This window comes from Thermobia domestica, chromosome 9, assembly GCF_964235325.1.
Source record: "Thermobia domestica chromosome 9, izTheDome1.hap1.1, whole genome shotgun sequence".
NCBI lineage: Eukaryota > Metazoa > Arthropoda > Insecta > Zygentoma > Lepismatidae > Thermobia > Thermobia domestica.
In genome coordinates this window covers 149,605,246-149,624,680 of record NC_137462.1, presented here as the reverse complement: position 1 = coordinate 149,624,680, position 19,435 = coordinate 149,605,246, and the positions used below count along the sequence as shown (strand labels likewise).

Below are 19,435 nucleotides of genomic sequence, written 5' to 3'. Positions count from 1 at the left end.
TCGAATTTCCCTATAAAATTCACTTTTTAAAATAATTTAGTACTGTTCTTGAGTGGAAACACTGTCGCTAGAGGAACAGTATCTGATTAGGCAAAAAGGATACTATATACCAAAGATCCAGGTGAGGTGTCAAGTTTTTAGCTTTATTAGAAGCCGTAAAAGAAGCATTCTTACTAACTCATTTAATCGTTAAATAATGACTTCTGCAAACAAATAATTTTCCTTGTTTAATAATTGTTAACAATCATGTTCCTTATTTTAATTGTTTATTATTGTAATAATTATTTTTGATAATTGTGGAAAATTACAATAATTTGCCTATACTAATAGCAAAGTTTAATACCATTGTAATACTTATTATTTTATTAATCGTGAAAATTACAATAATTTACCTACAAGAACAATGTTGTTTAATACCACTGCCTAGCTACATACAGATAGAGACGTAACCTATTAGCGTCAACCTTCAACGTAATTATTTTGTGCGTGCAGCAGATGTTCAAAGATCTCACCATCCTCCTCAATGCACTTTGCAGTGCGTGTCTGTCTGTACATGCAGTGTTGCCCGATGGATGTCTTCTCGGCGCTCTTTGACGGTTTTGAATGCCGCTAATGGTCTGAATTAACTCTCCTCCTGAGTTGGCCTGTCGTCTGTATACAACGTCCTTCAATTACCCCCACCAGCAAAATTCGTGTAAGATCCGGGGAGCAGGGCGGCCAGTGATTAATCGACCTCCGTTCTCCGCAACTCACCCACCGATGAGGAAACTCGGAGTCAAGATGTTGTCATACAGCTTGTGTTGCATGAAAAGGAGCCCCGTCGTGCTGGAAGTACATGGACGCTCCAATTTGAAGTCACATCTTCCAGTAGTACTGGTAATTCATGGCGCGGGAAATACAAATAATATTCACCGGTCAAACGCTGGGGAGGAAAAAACGAAAGGATCTGATCACAGATAACCCAAACATTTACAGAAAATTGTTCCCAATATTGTCTTACTGTGATTGCCCCAGAGTTTTCGTCACTCCAATGATGCTAGTTGAGGGTGTTGTTTATCCCATTCCTGATGAAAGTGGCCTCATCGGTGAGTAAGATGAATGGCAAAATATTAGGATGCTCCTGTATCCATTGGGAGAAACCAACATGTAGTTCAGCACGGGTGTATTGGAACGGCATTCTATTACAACACTGTCGAACTTCTTTCACAGTCTACACACAAGCACTTTGCACTTCCTCACGGTACCAAAACTCCTCCTATCACTTGCGCACACGAGATAGAAGATAATTAATAAAGGGCCCTTTCAAGTTAATGAGTTGCGGTACACCGCTTACAGCAGAAAAAATCAAAAAAACATTTCGAGGTAATTGGGCATAATAGTGGCGACGTCTCTGTCGAGTGTACGTGAGACAAGCAAAATGTTTGTGTGCGTTAGAAATAATTATTTATGATTTCGACAACCCTATTGTAATGGACATTCTGGTATAGTATGTTGTACGAAACCTTTAATTCAAGTGGGTTTTGTTTTACTCTCATCTGTTGTCAGAATTGTAATTAGTATTCCCGCATAGAAATGTACCGCTCTCTTATGTTAGGGAATAGTATTGTATTTCCAATTTTAAGAATAAGAATAAGAATAAGAATTATTTATTGTCGTTAAACAACATGATGTTGTAATAGACAACGTCAAAATTTAAGTTTGCGTACATGTAATATTTACAATTTTAATTAATCAATACAATATTTTATATTTTACCTAGTACTACTTTTCTATTCTAATACTGAAATTTCTTCCGTAAATTCTGAAATACTATATATACACTTTTCTAAGAGCCACTTTTTACAAAAACATTTAAAATTTTTAATCTCCATTTCTCTCACTCTAGGTGGCAATAGATTATACAATTTCATCCCTATATATTTATAACTATTTTGAGTTTTGCACAGCCGTACATGGGGAATATTTATTTCATTTTTGCGCCTTGTATTGTGTGAGTGAACACTACTTCGAGTAACATAATTTGTACAGTTTTCTTTGATATAAATAAGGCACGATAATATGTACATGGACGGGATGGTCATTATTTCAAAATCTTTGAAAAAATGTCTACATGATTCTCTCTCTGGAATTCCTGTTATCGTTCTTATCGCTCTTTTTTTGCATTTAAAACATTTGTTTCTTAATATTTGTAATCAAAATGTCAGCTATGGAAAGTTGGAACATTATGTTATTAGAGTAAAAAGTTAGTAAGAATGCTTTTTTCTTTTTTTTCTTTCTTTTTTTTTTTTTTTTTTTTTACGGCTTCTAATAAAGCTAAAAACTTGACACCTCACCTGGATCTTTGGTATACAATATCCTTTTCGCCTAATCAGATACTGTTCCTCTAGCGACAGTGTTTGCACTCAAGAACAGTACAAAATTATTTAAAAAAGAAAAATTTATAGGGAAATTCGCAAAAAATTCTCTCCGTTACTTCCCTCTTGTATGTAGTACTGAAACAACCTGTATAATATCTGCAAGCCTGTTTCATTAGCTTTCAAACGAGGCATAATATGTAACATAACCCCAACTATAGGATGTGCTAGAATGTTTCAAACGAAAATCGGCAAGTGCAAGAGACAAAAAAGTTATCCCCACCCCTATCTCCGAAACGAGGGAGAATAGACTCTATGTTCACATAAGCATTTTTGCTTAAAATGACCTCTCAAAATCTTTGACTTTCCTCACGGGACACCCTTATAATATATATATACAATCGTTGAAAATAAGAATGGTTTGCCCTTCTTGTGAGTAATTTTAGCCGTACTAATGCTTCTTACGTTACAATATGTATGAAAGATGCGAAATGGAACATCAATAGCAAAGACACATTCGCTGCATACGCACGGTGGGTGCAGGATATCCGGGCTTGTCTTCTTTACATGGCTCGGATCCCATCTTAAGCTGTAGCTCAATGTCTCATAGCATCAGTGCTAAAGAGTGGTAAACTCCATATTAGTCTCCAACGGCTATTTGTATATAGAAGGGGAGTGCAATTCTAGTTTTCTCCGATGACTTCAAGCGCTAATAGCTAAAAGAAACTTAGCAATGCTAAATTTGGAAGTGTGTCAATTTACAGCAATCATACCAAGGAACAGAACGAAGTTTATGTTTCCTTTTACGCAAGTCATTGTCAACTGAATGGTCTTGTGACGTCACCGTCTGCTGCTGCTCCTATTCTCAGCAAAACAAAAGAGGGAAACAGGAGCAGAGTGCAAACCTGAGATTGATAAAAGACAAGGTGATGACATGCAAAAAATCGATTGATTTTTTGATAGTTGTTCGTGCACTCCCAACACTGCTTTTATTTTGTTCCTTACCTCGTCATTTTCCATAGTTTGCTCCTGTTATCTTTCTCCGATCGTAAACGCGTGCTTCTACGCCATACGAGGGACATTCAAAAAGTTCCCGGAATCGTGATGTAGCTCTGGCATTTGTGATGCAATCACAATGAATCTTGGGCAATAAAGTCCCTAGGTTGCCTAATTCTGGATTTAACAAGTGTGAACACGTCTTAGCAGGTAGTGTAGGAGTAGCGTAGCTGAACAGCGGAATGTGTGGTGATCAGTTGGCGCAATATCACAGATCGAGCAACGCGTAAACTTCAAGTTCACGTGCAAATTACGGAAAATCTGATTCAGAGTCTGATAGCCTTAAAAATAGTTTAGCACCATCGTTGTTTGGCTCTTCCCAAAGCTAAAAATCGGCCTTTTCCATTTCGCCAACATAGAACTAACGTGACGGCTGAACTTCGGAAAATACCAAAAGAGGCTTTTCGTCGGTGTTTGCACCAATCGGAGGAGCGATGGAACAAATTGGTGTTTCAAAGGTGCCAAGTTTGAAGGCGATTAACTAAATGTGTACTTATATTTTGATAATAAAGAGCCAGAAGAGAATTCCCGGAACTTTTTGACTGCCAGTCGTACAATGACAAGCTGGAAATGATTGTCATGAAGTCACATGACCTTCAAAAATGTATGTATGTATTCATTTTAAAAGTATAAGGTAAATTACGCACAAAAAGAAGAAAAAATATTTATTTTAAAAAAAGTTTATATTTTGATTCTAAGATATAACACAGCTAATACATATATTTTACATATGATACAATTTTCTTCTTATATTTGTTTTACAAGCTTCTGATTTTCTTCTTTTCTTTATACACTACTTCCGTTCTCACTGAAATATATAAATAAATAAATACATTGTAACTTCTCTATATTACATAAGATGCTACAAATGTAAATAAGAAAATTAGAATATCAGACTCTTTTAAAATAATAAAAAAAAAAAAAACTTAAATATCAACATCTAGTTATTCGCACATTTTTTGGTGCTGCTGCCACAGTTTAATGTATAAATGCATCGGAAGTCAAGTTCTCATGCCCGTAAATTAAAAAGACCAAAATCCTAGAATATTCAATATCGAGAATTTTCGTGATATTATTGATTGTGTTACACTTTTTGTTTCTTATTATAAATATTCTACGTTAAATTTTATTGAAGTTATACTTTCGCAGTCCTTTAGTAGTTAAAATAGCTAACAAACTATAAAGTCAGTCTCTAGTAAATCTACTAAACGTTTAGGAAAGTCCTTTAAAGGTTATATACAGGGACTACCTTACTAATTTTGAGACAGAGCAACATTAATTACTGATGTGCTTATTCATTAATCTATGGCAGCACCACGAAAAACTGTGTTAATATATGTTTTCTGTATTATTTTTAAAAGTGTGTGTTATACAATATTTAATGGAACTGATATTTTCATTTACAATAAGTAGGATATAACTAATTTAACAAAAGCGCCCAGAAGGTAAAGTTCACCTTGAACGTTTCAGCAAATTGTTATTGCTTAGATGTTGTTATTTATTATTATTCCAGTGTAAACTGGCAACCAGCTGTATTTGGAATTATGTTCGTAAATAAATAAATAAACAGACCTATTTAGGGATATGAATAAATAATAGTTGCACTAAGATTCGCTGATTGAATATGGTAGTAGTATCTATCGAGACAACATCGGTAAAACAAGGATAGTAACGCTTTTTCTTTATTATAACAACATACGTCAGCTGCCAGAACATACTACGCAAGTACATTAGCAATATACTTAATGGAATAAAGAAAAATATCTAGATAATTTCCAGTACATTATGGTGTAGTCAATATCAAAGTAAAAGAAGGAAAAAGTTTAAAAATGTATTGGTAATGGGAAATAAAGGTGAGTGCTGGATTTCATAACTAAGATAATTTGATATTTAAAATAGATCTGTAATTCTATCTAATCAAATTTAATTTAATTTAAAACTAACTTGGGTTTTCCTCACCCTTTCTATAAAGCTTTACCCAGTCGAAGGTCGCAAAAATTAAATTCCATGAGCGGTTCAAAAACTGCTTCTGAAGGAATTCCAAGACATACCATCAACCGAATTTTGTGATATGCTCTGACTTTATGATTGGTTCAAAGTAGGCAAACGATAAGCCTTGATAGCAGTGAACACCGAATCTTTTTTTTTTTTTTTTTTTTTTTTGTTTGTTTGTTTGTGATGTCGAAAGTGTTAAGGATTGTCAGCAGCACGGTCTCTCGTACTTGGGAAAACGCATGCTGCGATGTTTTCTTTCACGCTTATAAGTGAAGAAAACGTGAAATATACCGTGACGAAATACATATCATCACACCTTATTCCGAACACAAAAAAAATGGAGCTGCCAGTTCCTAATACTTCCGCCTTCCCTCTGAAGCATTGGATGACCATTGTTGTCCAGGCTTACCTCCTGCCTACTTGGGACCCTTCTTGAAATCAGAGTATAACTGAAAACTCTATTGAGAGCATATCAGAATTACACCCTGTAGGGAATATCCTCTACGCCTATTGACAATCGATGAAATATGCACTTTTAGATTGGGTATAAGTGGCTTCCTTTATGCTGATAAGAACCCCCATCCACAGTTTCTAGAATTCGAAATAGGGCCTACTGAAATTTAGCTTTTTCGCAATTTTGGACAGCCCTATCTCTGAAACTATGACTTTCCGACATACGTCCTCATGAACTTTTTCTCTTATTTTGATGTGAGGAATCACCTCTTACAGTTTGTCGGTATAGTTCATTAAACCCATTGACCCACTTTGAAGTTGCATTCAATTAAACCCAACATTTAAACAAGAACGATGTATGTAAGAAAAGAAAGAAAAAAATCACACAAAATATTCACTGCATGCATCGTTCCTATTTAAATGTTCGATTTAATTGAATGAAACTTAAAGGGGCTGCAGTGGCTCAGTTGTAGAGCGCCTACCTCTGACGCATGAGATCTTTTGGTTCGATCCTAGCTGCACAAGTGACTTTATTGTGGACACACCCGGATGCATCAGTTTTCTCGGGTTCTCCTGTTTCCTTCCACTTTCAGCATTCTACCATTATCATCCATCTTATCATCACCGTCTCCCTTAGCCTTGGTGGAACGTTAAATTAAAAATTAGATTAATCAACTCAGTGGGAGGTTTCTGTGCATATACGTTATTTTTATTGGTATAAATGGTTCATGTAGTTTGTGCATCTTAAAGTACCAATTTGTTATAAAATAAGCTAGCTTATAGGTTACCATGAAACTAGTGAGGTTGATTAGTTTTAAGCTTTGTTTACATGTCACTAGTTTAGTTTGTTTCAGGTTTATAAATTTTGCCAAGTGTGATAAGGCGATACATTTTTAGTGATGATTAATTGAGTTGAGTTGATCTTGAGTTTAACTCCCTTTCAACAGCGAGGCTATATGAGACAGGATTTACTGATTAACGTGGAATCCGAACTACAGGAGCTTCTGCCGGGAATCGAACCCATGTCTCCCACGGAAGATGAGTAATGAAACACAATAAGAATAAGAAACTGAATCGTGTAAATTCGCAAATCGTCGCTGTCCAAAGGCGAGCACCCAATTAGGTTTCAAATATATTATGATAATTCATGAAATGACATTTCTAGTTTTACGTTTCAGGATTATGCTCTAAAGATGGATGGTTAATGAATGTGAATGATAATGAAATAATTCGTGGAGTGAGAATGTAGGAGGACAAGGGAGAACCCGAGGGAAACCTACGGACACAATATTGTCCAATGGTAATTCATAATGAATCTGTGAGGAGAGCGCGTTTAATCTAGTTTCTTTTTCTCACTCTCACATTTTGCTAGCAATATAATTATCCTTCTCCAATCGCGTACAACCATATACAGATATCTGTGGTAGACATTTCTGTAGTTTTTTTTTTTTTTTTGAACTGTGGAATAATATAATGGATATAATGGAAATTATTGTGAATTTCTAAGCAATTTGAAAGCACTCTAATTCAATTATGTTTTCTGTTCATCTATTTCTACATTAAAACGAATAAAGTAGAACATGCATAAAATGCTTTTGCTCGAATAATAAAACTAAACCCTTACCACTACACATGACAAAGGGTTATGGCACGCCAAATTGTGCACGCTCAACCGGAAGATACTTGGTTAGCACGGACTAAAAGATGCGTTACTAGATCTTTAGACTGGAGTTCGCTACAAGTACTTTTCCAATTATTTCCAAGTTCTACTGCACAAAGTAACTGGCAACGACAAACATTACATGATACTTTCGTCCTCAGCTATTCAACGCAAATACATTACCCCATATTATGTTACTGGCTAGTTTATCACCTAGTTTAATCTTTAGTTTCGACCTGATTAACAATTTTCTGTACACTTTTATTCATAAAACAGAACAAGACGAAAATGAACAACATACCAAGTAGAAGTGGAATGCTCATTTTGGTCTGTTTCTGATAGTGAAGCAGAAAAGCAAATAGATGCTACATGCAGGTATTGAAAATTTAAGATTTATTATTATTATTATTTAACAGTTTCTTGACTGATGTAGATAAATGCAAAGAGACTGAATATTTAATCCTAGTTTGTCTACCTGTAAAACATAAATAAATTCTCCTGTTCGTGCAAGTCCAAGAATTTGCGAAGAGATGAAGCAATTATACAATTAACATCAAACTAAACAGTTGGTTTTCCTTTCTCGATTTTTGAACAAAACTTATAATCCGAAGGAAAGAGTCCAAACGAAATTTAGCATTCTTTCCAATTGCTACCAGATATGTATCCAAGTTCTAAAACATACTAACTCTGTGGTCTATGAAACCCAGAGGTTTGATGCCACGTTCACAAAAGCTCTCCAGTGACTTTTGTCGTTAATCATCATGATCCAGTTTTTACTTTGTATTCCGATTTTTGCGAGATTCATCTTAATATTGTCCTCTCATTTGCGCTTAGGTCTTCCGAATAGTCGTTTTCTAATTGGATTTCCTTAAAATTTTGGAAGTTTTTCTACTTTTCATTTTAGCTACATGATCTGCCCACCTGAATCTGTTGGACTTGATGACTCTAACAATGTTTGATAAACAGTATAAATTATGCAGTTCCTCATTATGAAGTTTCCACCATTCCTCATTCCCGATCTCCTTGGGTCTGAATAACGTATAGTGAAAAAAAAAAATTGCACAAAATTATAATTCGTTTGCCACACTAAACATCCGAAATTTTGTTGTGTTCTCTGATTGTTAAGCAAGAATGTCATCTGGACTTTAATGTACAAACACATTTACGCCATATCTGCTGGCCTTACGACAATTGCGGGGAACGTTTTGCATGTGTGACGCGAAACACGATGTATCAATTTCATTCAAGCATCTACGGATACGTCGGATAAGACCTGCAACGAATGTTGGGTGATAATTATTGGCATGCATTTGTCTCTTCAAATTTGCCCAAAGGTCCTCAATAGGCCGAAGTTGAGGAACATTAGGAGGCTTTTGATCTTTGGGTATGTAGCGTATGCCATGGCTCAAGACCTGCTGTAGCGTAGTGGAAGCCTAATTCTGGCCAAAACACCACATTGTCTCCACGATGATACGTGTTGATAAACTGTTTAACTTTCGACACACAGAACTTCACATAACGTTCAGTGTTTAGCGCAAGGCCAGTGGTGAAAAACTGCGGTTTAGAGAGTCTCTTTTCACTCATCGCAAGCCATAGCAACACCTTTTGTGGATATTTTGATTTCGGAGGAAAACGTACTGAATCAGGCACATCACCAGTTCGTAGATCGTAGAACGATTTTGGCTGCCACTCGTGACCGTCTAATGTAAAATAGGTCTCATCGTCCATCATGCAGAGTACATCATTTTTAGCAATGAACGTTTTGGTGACAAGAGTTCTTAAACGTTGTTTCTGAATCACAATTTGTTGTTCCGTAACCTTCGGCATAGTTTTCCGTTCACGTCTGGTAATTCCCATTTTCTGTAAAGCATCCTTCACTGTATTTTTATCACAGTGACATTTCCTATCAAATTCTCGGTACGATTTTGCCACCTTACTTTAGTAGATCGTCGAAGTTGTCTCAACACCTTGGGATCACTTAAAGTCAATTTCCGTTCACTGCCGACCATATTTTCCACGTTCATACCCTTCTCTACTTTCGACACAATATTATACAACGTTCGTCTTGAGTATCCCACATTCTGGAAGCGTTAAACAAGGTCTGACATTTTAATATTCGGATTGTCTTTCCAATATTGCACGATTATTTTACGATGCTGTTCCTCATTTAACGCCAAACTTATTTCGTTGTGCGTCATTCTTCTCCTGCACTTGCTAATGTACAACAGATACACTTATCTTCTTGCATAGCTCATATCGTGTGCCACGGTCCACTGTTGGCAGAGTTTGCGATGTTGCAAATTTTATGCAATTTTTTTCACCGTTATTCGCTTCAGTATTTTGAAAAAATGAAATGAAATCTTTAAGTTTAACGTCCCATGGTTATGCCGGTTAGGCTAAAGGAGACGGTGATAATGAGAAATGAGTGAAATGAAGAAAGTGGGAGGAAACGGGAGAACCCCGAGAAAACCCACGAGCACGGTGTTTGTCCAGCACAAAGTCCACGCGGCGCGAGCTGGGACCGAACCAGGGACCCCAAGCACCGGAGGTGAACGCTCTACCACTGAGCCACCGCGCTCCCAGCTTCAGTATTTTATTTTCAAATATGCTCACTCTGCGTTCTTCCCTCAGAGTGAGGGACCATGTTTCACAACCATACAGCAAACAGGTATGATTATCGTTTTATATACGTATTTTTAGTTTCACATTCCTTGACAGAATTAGCAGACTAAAGATTTTAAATTGCGTAATAATACGAATTCGCTTCTTTCAGTTGACATTTAATTTCTTTGTGGATATGGTATTAGTATGTTAATATTCATCCTAGATATTTGAAAGTATCCACTTTGTCAAAATTATTATTTGATATTTTGACGTATCCATCATTCACAGTATTAAAATCCCGACAAATTTCCATGTTTTAGTTTTTTCTGCGTTTATTTCTAAATCAATGTTCCTGCAAGCATTTGGTAAAATTTTTGCATTTCCTTCTATTGTTCTCCTATCATCCTCTACCAGATTTACATAATCATCATATGCCATAATCTGATGAATACAATTCGGCTATAGGCAGTAGTACACCCCCGTTTGCCCGAATGAGTCAGAGGTACCTTGCTCAGGCCAACACACGCTCTATTCGGGGCACATTTTGGTATGGGGACATAATTTGGAGGTCAAAGGTCAAGTCAAAGTTTCACAGGACCTGTTCAAGGGGTGTATGGGACAGGGTATGCACCTTTGTAATTTGTAGGTCCATATCATTCCATTTCATGGGTAAAAAAAATCTAAATCAAATTTTGGAGGTTTTTTACCCATTTTATCCCCTTTGATGTGGTCCTATTACCTTATATAGTTACAGTATATGGGCGTATACATTCTCTCATAAGACATGAGTATATTGGTGCAGCCCTTTAAAAATCGAGGGGTACGTTCGCTTAACCTTAAAATTTTCTCGATTCTGATTGGCTGATAGAGGTCACGTGATCTTAGGCTCCGCCCGCGCAGAAAATTTAACAATTCAGGTTAGGTGGTATGACATCATGGGTGACCCTTGCGGGGAAATCCCTCACTCTGGATTTTTGAATCCCGTTCCCTTTTATGGTTATCCTTTTTGGTATCATGATGGTGTACTGGTGTCTCCCTATTTAGGACTCAGACCCACCTTAAATATTATCGTTTCCTTTTACGGGTAAGATGGTTACCCTCTTTTTTACCTTGATGGAGAGAGAGAGCCCACCTTAAACGTTCTCGTGTGCAGATTGAGTACAAAGTCTTGGAGGGGATTGTCTGTCACAGAGTAAAGTTATATGAACGAACCAATGGCAGAGGTCAAGGTTAATGTCCAGAACTAATTTTGTTCCTTTCGATGGTTAAAATCCGAAAACTTTGAGGAACTTTCGAGGATCAATGTTCAATTTTGATTGGTGGATGTCGAACCAGGGTGTTTAGTGTGTCTCTCAAAGGATACCTTTATTATCTAACAATGGTCAAAGAGAGGCGTCCAGGTCCATCTTTGTCGTTTGTAGATTAACTAAAGAGGTAACGCTTTGCTTAAATTTGATTGGTAATTTATAAGAACTCTTAAGAAACATTGCTGTGGGTTTGAGCGATTTTTTAAACGCTCAGCGTTTTGTTGCTCACTAAGCGCTTCATTGATGGAAACAGTATTGCCAGATTTTTTAAATCTAAACTGCTCCGACTCTTTCCGAGACGGTTCCGCTGAGTGCAAGAATTTTCAAAACTAAAAATTTTGAAAAACGAAAAATTTTTAAACAAAATTTTCAAAACTAAGACATTTTCGAACCAAAAAAAATTAACGAAACTTTTCGAAATACTTTTTTTCAAATCGAAATTTTTGAACTAAAATTTTTAAACGTACTTTTTGGTAAATTAAAAAATCCTAAATCAAACTTTTCTTGAAGCAAATTTTCAAGCCAAAAATTTTCGAACTAATTTGAAAACAAAAAAGTTTCGAACTAAAAGATTTAAATTAAATTTTAGAAATCTAATATTCTTAAATCAAACTTTTTTCGAATTAGTTTTAAAATTTTAAAATTCAAAATTTTCGAACTAAAAGATTTAAACCAAATCTAAAAATTTTTATATCAAACTTTTCTCGAGCTAGACTTTTAAAATTTTGTACTAAAAATTATAAACCAAATTTTGGAAACTAAATTTTCAAATTAATTTTTCGTACGAAATATTTTCAAACTAATCATTTTAAACCAAATTATAGGAAAATTTTGATCAAATTTTCAGGGTTAGACATTATTTGAAAATCAGCTTTCGGAAAAATAGGGTTTCAAGAAATAATAATTCAGTATATTATATTTTTCAACTCGTTGTATTTTAACGAAAGGTATTTGCTTTTCTCATACAATTTTATTAATACAATAAGTGGAGAATCTAGGTCAATGAATACACTGAACGTGTCACCGTCGAGTCTTGTAGACGTATCCTGTAAAGAAAAAAAGAAGCAATAGATTACATGTTGATATGAATTTGTTTTCCTGAAAAATAAAAACGAGTAAATATTGATTTTAGCAAAAGAAGCAATATATTACTTTACAAATTAGTTTTCCTGAAATAACAAAAAGGAGTAAATATTGATAAGAGAGAAATAAAACTTACGCGTGAAAGATGGATGTGTAGCACTCTGTTCAGTTCTTCCTCCTCTGGGTACGAGATAACTGCATTTTCTTCCGCTGATGGTGTTTCTGCTTTATGATAAGGGAAAAAAGGAAAGGGAAAAGATTATGTTAAAATGGGAAAAATGGCCTCATCGGGTATTTACATTTTTCTTAATCTTTTTCTTGCTCCAGTTTTCGTTTCTTAATGTACCCGTACGAAACCGTATCATACGAATTGAGTTCTCTGAATCGTCGTTTTGTGTATTGGATGCTGTAGATTTTTTGTTCTTAGTGAGTGAGGATGCTATGGTCTTCGGTGCTGCAAATTTTATGGGGGATGGTAATGGTGACTTGTGCACGGCATTGGTTGGAAATAATTTCTTTTAAGGCGTTGAAATGTAAATGTTATCCTGCATCGCAGTTTAATGTAAATCCTCTAATCTTGAATATATAGCTGCTGGCGTTGGTGTCTGGATTATATATTTCTAAACCATAATCTTTCGGCCCTCCACTAACAAATGTCGATGTAAGCTCGTTCTTCATAAGAAACGATTTCATCTGATAAACATCTTAAATAGGTGGAAGGTTCAATGGTTGGCTCCCCCGGCTTTTCTGTAAATATCACAGAATCCGTGTCAAAATACAATACACGTTCCTGCAACATTTCCAAGTATTTGTACAGCTCCAGACGTGCCTGACAAGATGTAAACGCTCCCAAAACGACATCGGTGTTTCGATTTTGAACAGGGACATGTTCATTGTATTCCCAGAACGCATACAACATGGTATCATTGATGAGTACAATTTGATGGAGTTCAATATCTGGATGTTAGCTTTTCATAAAATTCTTGACCAACAATAGTGGTCTGACTAAAGTTTGAACGTTGCGATAGCTTCCCCCATAGAGAGTTAAGCGCCAGCTTAGACAAACTTCGCCGTGCAGGATTATTTTCAATTTTGGCCGGGTCCAAAGCAATGCCTTCACGCTCCAGGACGGTTTGTATAAATTTAGCTTTATCTTCTTCAGTGACACATGTACTTGGCCATCTAGAATCTTCCATTTTTGATTTGAGAAACGTGTTGATGTAATCCGTGAACAAATCACCTGTCTTCGTGATGGGGTCATATTGTTCAATATCATATTCCCAAATTTCAAAGATTTCCACCGGTTGATAACCCAATTCTATTGCCTTTTGTATTTCGTACGATACCCATGTTCCAGTGAGGCATCACTCCTAATGGATGTGCGTATACGTTGCTGTAGGGGCAGGATTCATTCCTTCAGCACAAGCAGCACACAGTGGAAACAGTAGTTTCTTGTTGCATCGATATGAAAGGAGACCATGATAAAAGTGGCGACTTCGAAGAGTCATTTTGATCAGCCCATTTACTTTACTTATTGGTGGTACATTCTCATCTCCCTGTAAATAAATTCTAGGGTGTCCTCCAGATATTTAGCGCACTTATCGATGAATGGGTATAAACTGACAATATCCAGATATCTTATTTTTTCTCCTGCTTTTTCGTCGATTTGATGAAACAGTTTTACACAATTGGTCCTGCCTCGAAAAAAGCTGTATATTGGATTTAAGGGGCTGCGATTCATGTAGGGTGATTCTTGAGTTACGTCGCCATTGTTGGATTTTGCTTCAAGAGCTGTTTAAATTCACACTCCCACACTTCATGTACAATGTACCCCAAATTACGTAGTCTTGCATTCTTTCGTTGCGTGCGCTCATAATGGAATTCCATGATGTCTTCAGGATTACCGTAATAATACATGAAGTTTATGTCCTGTAGTAATACATACTTTGCAACCATGATAGAAACATCCTGCTTGCTCACAGACGTGCTCTTCTGACGTTTCGGGATCTTGGTAGTAGCCATCAACTCGGAATCCCGCAATAAACACTTCTTTTTGTCGAGCGGCATGTAAGATTTGTTTCCATTCCGTTTTTTTAAAGTAGGCCAGCCATTGCATTGCAGCGATAGATTGCGTACTTCTCCATCGATAACAATGTTGCGGTAAAATTCCAATGGTATTGGGCTTGAGGAAATTTCGACGGAAGACTAAATTTGAAGCGCTTGCAATCGTTATCGTCTCCAAGGGATTCACTTCGGTTTCTGCTTTAAATGAAGTCATAATGGAAATACATGCTTGTCGCAGTACATTGACATCTTGAATGCAATAGTTGATAATTTCCTTCTGGAAATGGAACGGGTCATTACGATGGTCGCTGCACCATTGCATAAACTTGTTTCTCTCTTCAACAGACATTTCATTTGACCATAAAACTTCGTTTCAGGAAGTGGTCCAATATACGTTTGATTATCCTTGGTGTTGAAAAAATTGGGAAGTAGCCTGTGGTTGCACGTAAATGGAATGCTTTTGTCAATTTGCTTAATGCCATAGGCAGGAAATTCAGAGAGTCAATGAATGTCAGACTATTTAGTTCAATGAATGTTAAACTTAGTATTTTGGTCCCATTTAACACGACGTCAGGTCTCCATTGACATTGTTCTACCACAGTCTTTAGAATAAAATGTCCATCGTATCCTTTCGAATTGTGAGCGATGCACAAAATCTTATTTATGTTGGGACGACGTTCCCGAAAATACAGGAGAAAATTATAAATTGGATCATCTTGAAAAATATGCTGTTGTTTACCACAAGTACTAGAAGGTTGCTGAATATTATCATTTTCAACGCATACATAACATACTTGTTGTGAACCAATAAATTCGGGACGTGCACGAACACGTTATCGTCAAATTTCTTGTCCTGCATGGATTCTATATCGTAAAAAAATCAATAATGCTTTCTTTGCATGCATAAGTTAAGGAATACCAGATAGGACTAGCCGGTAAGGGACCACGAAGCATTGATGATATGTTGGAGCAATCTTCTTACATACATTTCAAAAGATCTCATTACAGTCATGAATGCGTTGTCCACTTCGTTGTGAACGGTGAAACCCGATTCGACCATGGTTGTAAAAAGGAAGAACAAACGAACAGGTACAATTACGATAAAAATATGAGAGGGGAATGAAATTGAGCAGCGTTAATTGGATTTTTTCTACAAAGAAAGAAGAACAATTTTAAATCAATCAACTGATCTCGTGATAAACAGGAAATCATGACTCTTACGTTAAATTCTTAACTAAGCAAACCATGTATAGATCCTGAGTTTGATTCCCGGTGGGCACGTACTAGTAATCAGTTTTTTCGAACTCCGTGTCTTAAATAATTCAGTTGCTGAAATGAGCATTTTATTGCTGTCATACTGAAAATCAAACCCGAGACCAACATCAGCATGTAACTGACGTACGACTCTATAGTGACAAAAAGAAAGCATGAATGAATGAATGAATCTGTCTTCTAACTGTGCTGAGATGCGGCAAAGTACGCGTAAGCATTTTTCTTCAACTTTAAAATGTGCGTTAGCAACTTTAAGAGATCCATCAAACAATATCGTTATGCATATGCAATTATCAAGAAGAAAAAATTCTGTATATTGTAAAACTTTTAACCAAATATTCATGCACTCTTTTCCAAAACTGAGTTTCCTCGTGGCTAAGCAGCTAGCGTATGTGCCTCTAACGTGGAAAACTTTGGTTCAATCTTCACTGGGTTTGCTTTCCATGTTAAGCTGTAGGGTCACATCTCGTTGTTAAAAAGGGGCGCTGTCAAACTTTTTCGGGAATCGAACAATATTATTATCGTGCGTAGTTTTCGAATTTTTGTAATGCATTCTTTTCAAAACTAAGCTAAGTGGTTAGCGTACACACCTCTGACATGGAAAATCGGGTTCAATCCCGGGTGGGCACTTTAAGCTGAAGAGATGCTAAACTAAAATTAACAAATCATATAATTTCTCATGCTTAGTTTTAAAGAACGCTTACTTGTAATGCATGGGGTTCCTGATTCGATCCCCGACCAAGTAAGCGTGAGTTTATTTAGGGTGCTCCCACTTTTCCATTTCATTAATTCCTTCATTTACTCTTCCATAGCCTAAAGGGGACGATATTTCATGTATAGCTTATATATATATATATATATATATATATATATATATATATATATATATATATATATATATATATATATATATATATAAGTAAAACAGTTCGTTAGTAATAACAATTTTATCCTCGTAGTTTATTAAAACAACAATATGATTCTCATCACTCCATTGATATTGAGTAACGCGGTTTATAAACTTGTCTGAGAATGAAATCTCAAATGATCTCAAATGTTAATTGTGAACTTACCTTAAATTCGTTCTAACAATAATTCGTGATGATAAATTTACACTGATATAAAAAGTGCACCTTGTTCACTTCAGAGTTGACGTCGGTGTAGGATTTGAAAAATGAGGTGTAACAATCGACCATGACGTCATTGAATTGCAAATTCACGTTTCTCTTGACACATAAATTGTTATGAAATCTTTTTATTAGTCGATATATTACACCATCTAGTATCGCAATTCTGATCATGACACCATCCTGAATGCTTTCTGCCCGGATCATGTTACTAACTTTCGTAACTGTGACGTCAAAACAATGCATTATTTCAATTACCGCATATTCAATAAAAGAGTGTCAACGTTTGCTTTTCATGAATCATGCCGACACGTTTGTGGTATGTCAACACACAAAGAAGTCTTTCAGCATTTTATTTTAATCCCCAAACGGAAACGTTACAATGTTAGATTTGTTTTCTTTTACACATCTTAAACTATAAATGTATTCTTTCAGGGACATTATATTGACCATGGTTCGAAACCCTGCAACATTGTTAAACCGACCTCATTCGTGGCTGAGCGGTTAGCGTAAGCGTCTTTAGTTTGAGACACCGTGGTTCGATTCCTCATGTGGTTCAAATCACTACGTCCTAGGCACGGTGCTAAAAATGAGACGTTAAACTCAACATTGAACACTGATCCTCATATCCATCCAAGGGAACGAAATTAATCCTGGACAATACCCTTGACCTCTGCCATTGGTTCGTTCATGTACCTTTACTCTGTGACAGACAACCCTCTCCAAGACTCTGTACTCGATTTCCACATGAGAACGTGCAAAGTAGGCCCTCCATGGGGAACTTCTGTACTCTATCAAGGTAAGAAAGAGAGTAACCATCTTACCCGTAAAAGGAAACGATAATATTTAAGGTGGGTCCAAGTCCTCCATAGGGAGACACCAGTACACCATCATGATACCAAAAAGAATAACCATAAAAAGGAACGGGATTCAAAAATCCGGAGTGAGGGATTTCCTCGCAAAGATTACTCATGACGTCATACCACATGACCTGAAATTTTAAATTTCCTGTGTGGGCGGGGACCCTAAGATCACGTGACCTTTATCAGCCAATCAAAATCGAGAAAAATTTAAGGTTAAGCGAACGTACCCCCCTCAATTTTTTTAAAGGGCTGCACCAATATACCCATGAAATTCCTTATTCTTTATTAAGTCTTTTATCTCTTGTGGCATCGAAATACGGGTTTAGCACATTTTGTCTTCAAGTCAGCATCGTGATATCACAAAATGTTGATCTCCTTGATCAATTAAAGTTTGGTTCTAATGTCCTTCTTCTCTAGTTTTTCTTTCATGAAGCTCCAAAAGTTTTCAATCGGGTTCATATCAAGACTAGTGCCTGGCCATGGAAGAACACTAATTTCGTTGTCCTCGAAGAACTCTGTCACAGCTTTGGCCCGGTGGCATGGGGCTCCATCATGCATAAAGATGAATTGTACGTCATCAAACCAGAGTGCAGTCTCGGAAAGCAGTTCTTCTTGAAGAACTTGTAGGTATTGGTCGTGCTTCATTGTCCTGTCTATTATATACATTCTTCTCAGGTCAATGTCGCACATATTGTGAACATTCATCAGACACAAAGATACATAATTCATCACTGAAACACACTATTCTCCAATCGTCAGCAGTCCAATATTCTAGGCCCCCTGCCCATTCGAGGCGCTTTCTTGACCGTGTGCTTTTATTCCCTGTGCACAAAGAATCCTTCGAAAACTTTCAGGCCAAATGTCTGCGCCATACTCAGCCATTTTTATGTTTAAGTCTGTTAGAAGTTGCACTTCTGTTTCCAAGAGCCAATCTTTTTAGTTTTCTGATACCTCTTAGCGATAGCTTTGGTTTTCGTCCACACCTCCCAATCCTATTTTGGCTCTTGTTCATTTCAACAGAGATTGTACTCAAGATTTTTGTTCTATCCCAACTCTACTAGCAATGTATTGCCGTGTATATATTTTATTTCCACCAGAAGTATTTTGTTAACTTACATTTACGCGGAGAAAGGTCTTTTGCTTTTCCCATTATGCTGCAATTACAAGACTACATAGAAGAAAAGATTGATACACGAAACACGTCACTATCATTTTAAACTGGCCCATTCGAACTGTTGAACGCTTTGAATGTCGTTAACTTCTTACGACAGCAACCACAACAATTCAGACTGTAACATGTTGATAAGAATCACAATATCTATCTACAACTGAAACATTACTTTCAGCATCCCCCCTCCCCTCACTGATACCATCTGCTGTTCAACGGTGATATCACCATTTCAACTGTACAGTAAACAAATGAAAGATCCTATATTTGTGGTTTAACCATTAAATTAAATGTTCTAAAAGTCTGAAATTAGAACTCCTACATCAATTTTGCATTTTTCGAGCGTGAGTCTCATAATTTGAACACGTCTGTACATCCGGAGATTTGTGTTTTTTCTTTAATTTCTTCATAGCAGTTGTTATTTCTGTT

The 19,435-nt window shown here is 36.4% G+C and overlaps 1 protein-coding gene across 2 annotated transcripts in view; it reads right to left on the bottom strand.

Annotated features, from left to right (window-relative positions):
• Positions 1-4,074: 4,074 nt before the first annotated feature.
• The window catches only part of mRpL33 (mitochondrial ribosomal protein L33), a 40,429-nt gene continuing 25,068 nt past the window's right edge, over positions 4,075-19,435 (bottom strand). Inside the window, exons 4-5 of one of the 2 annotated variants that reach the window (XR_014133109.1) lie at positions 12,649-15,726; positions 12,257-12,475 (exon numbers count right to left, since the gene is read on the bottom strand). Coding sequence is in view for 1 of the 2 variants with exons in the window: in XM_081771991.1 (XP_081628117.1) it covers positions 4,169-4,218 (50 nt within the window). In the remaining variant the exon portion in view is untranslated. Of the gene's footprint in view, positions 4,219-12,256; positions 12,476-12,648; positions 15,727-19,435 lie in introns of those variants that run through there. The other variant, XM_081771991.1, reaches the window with a different exon arrangement.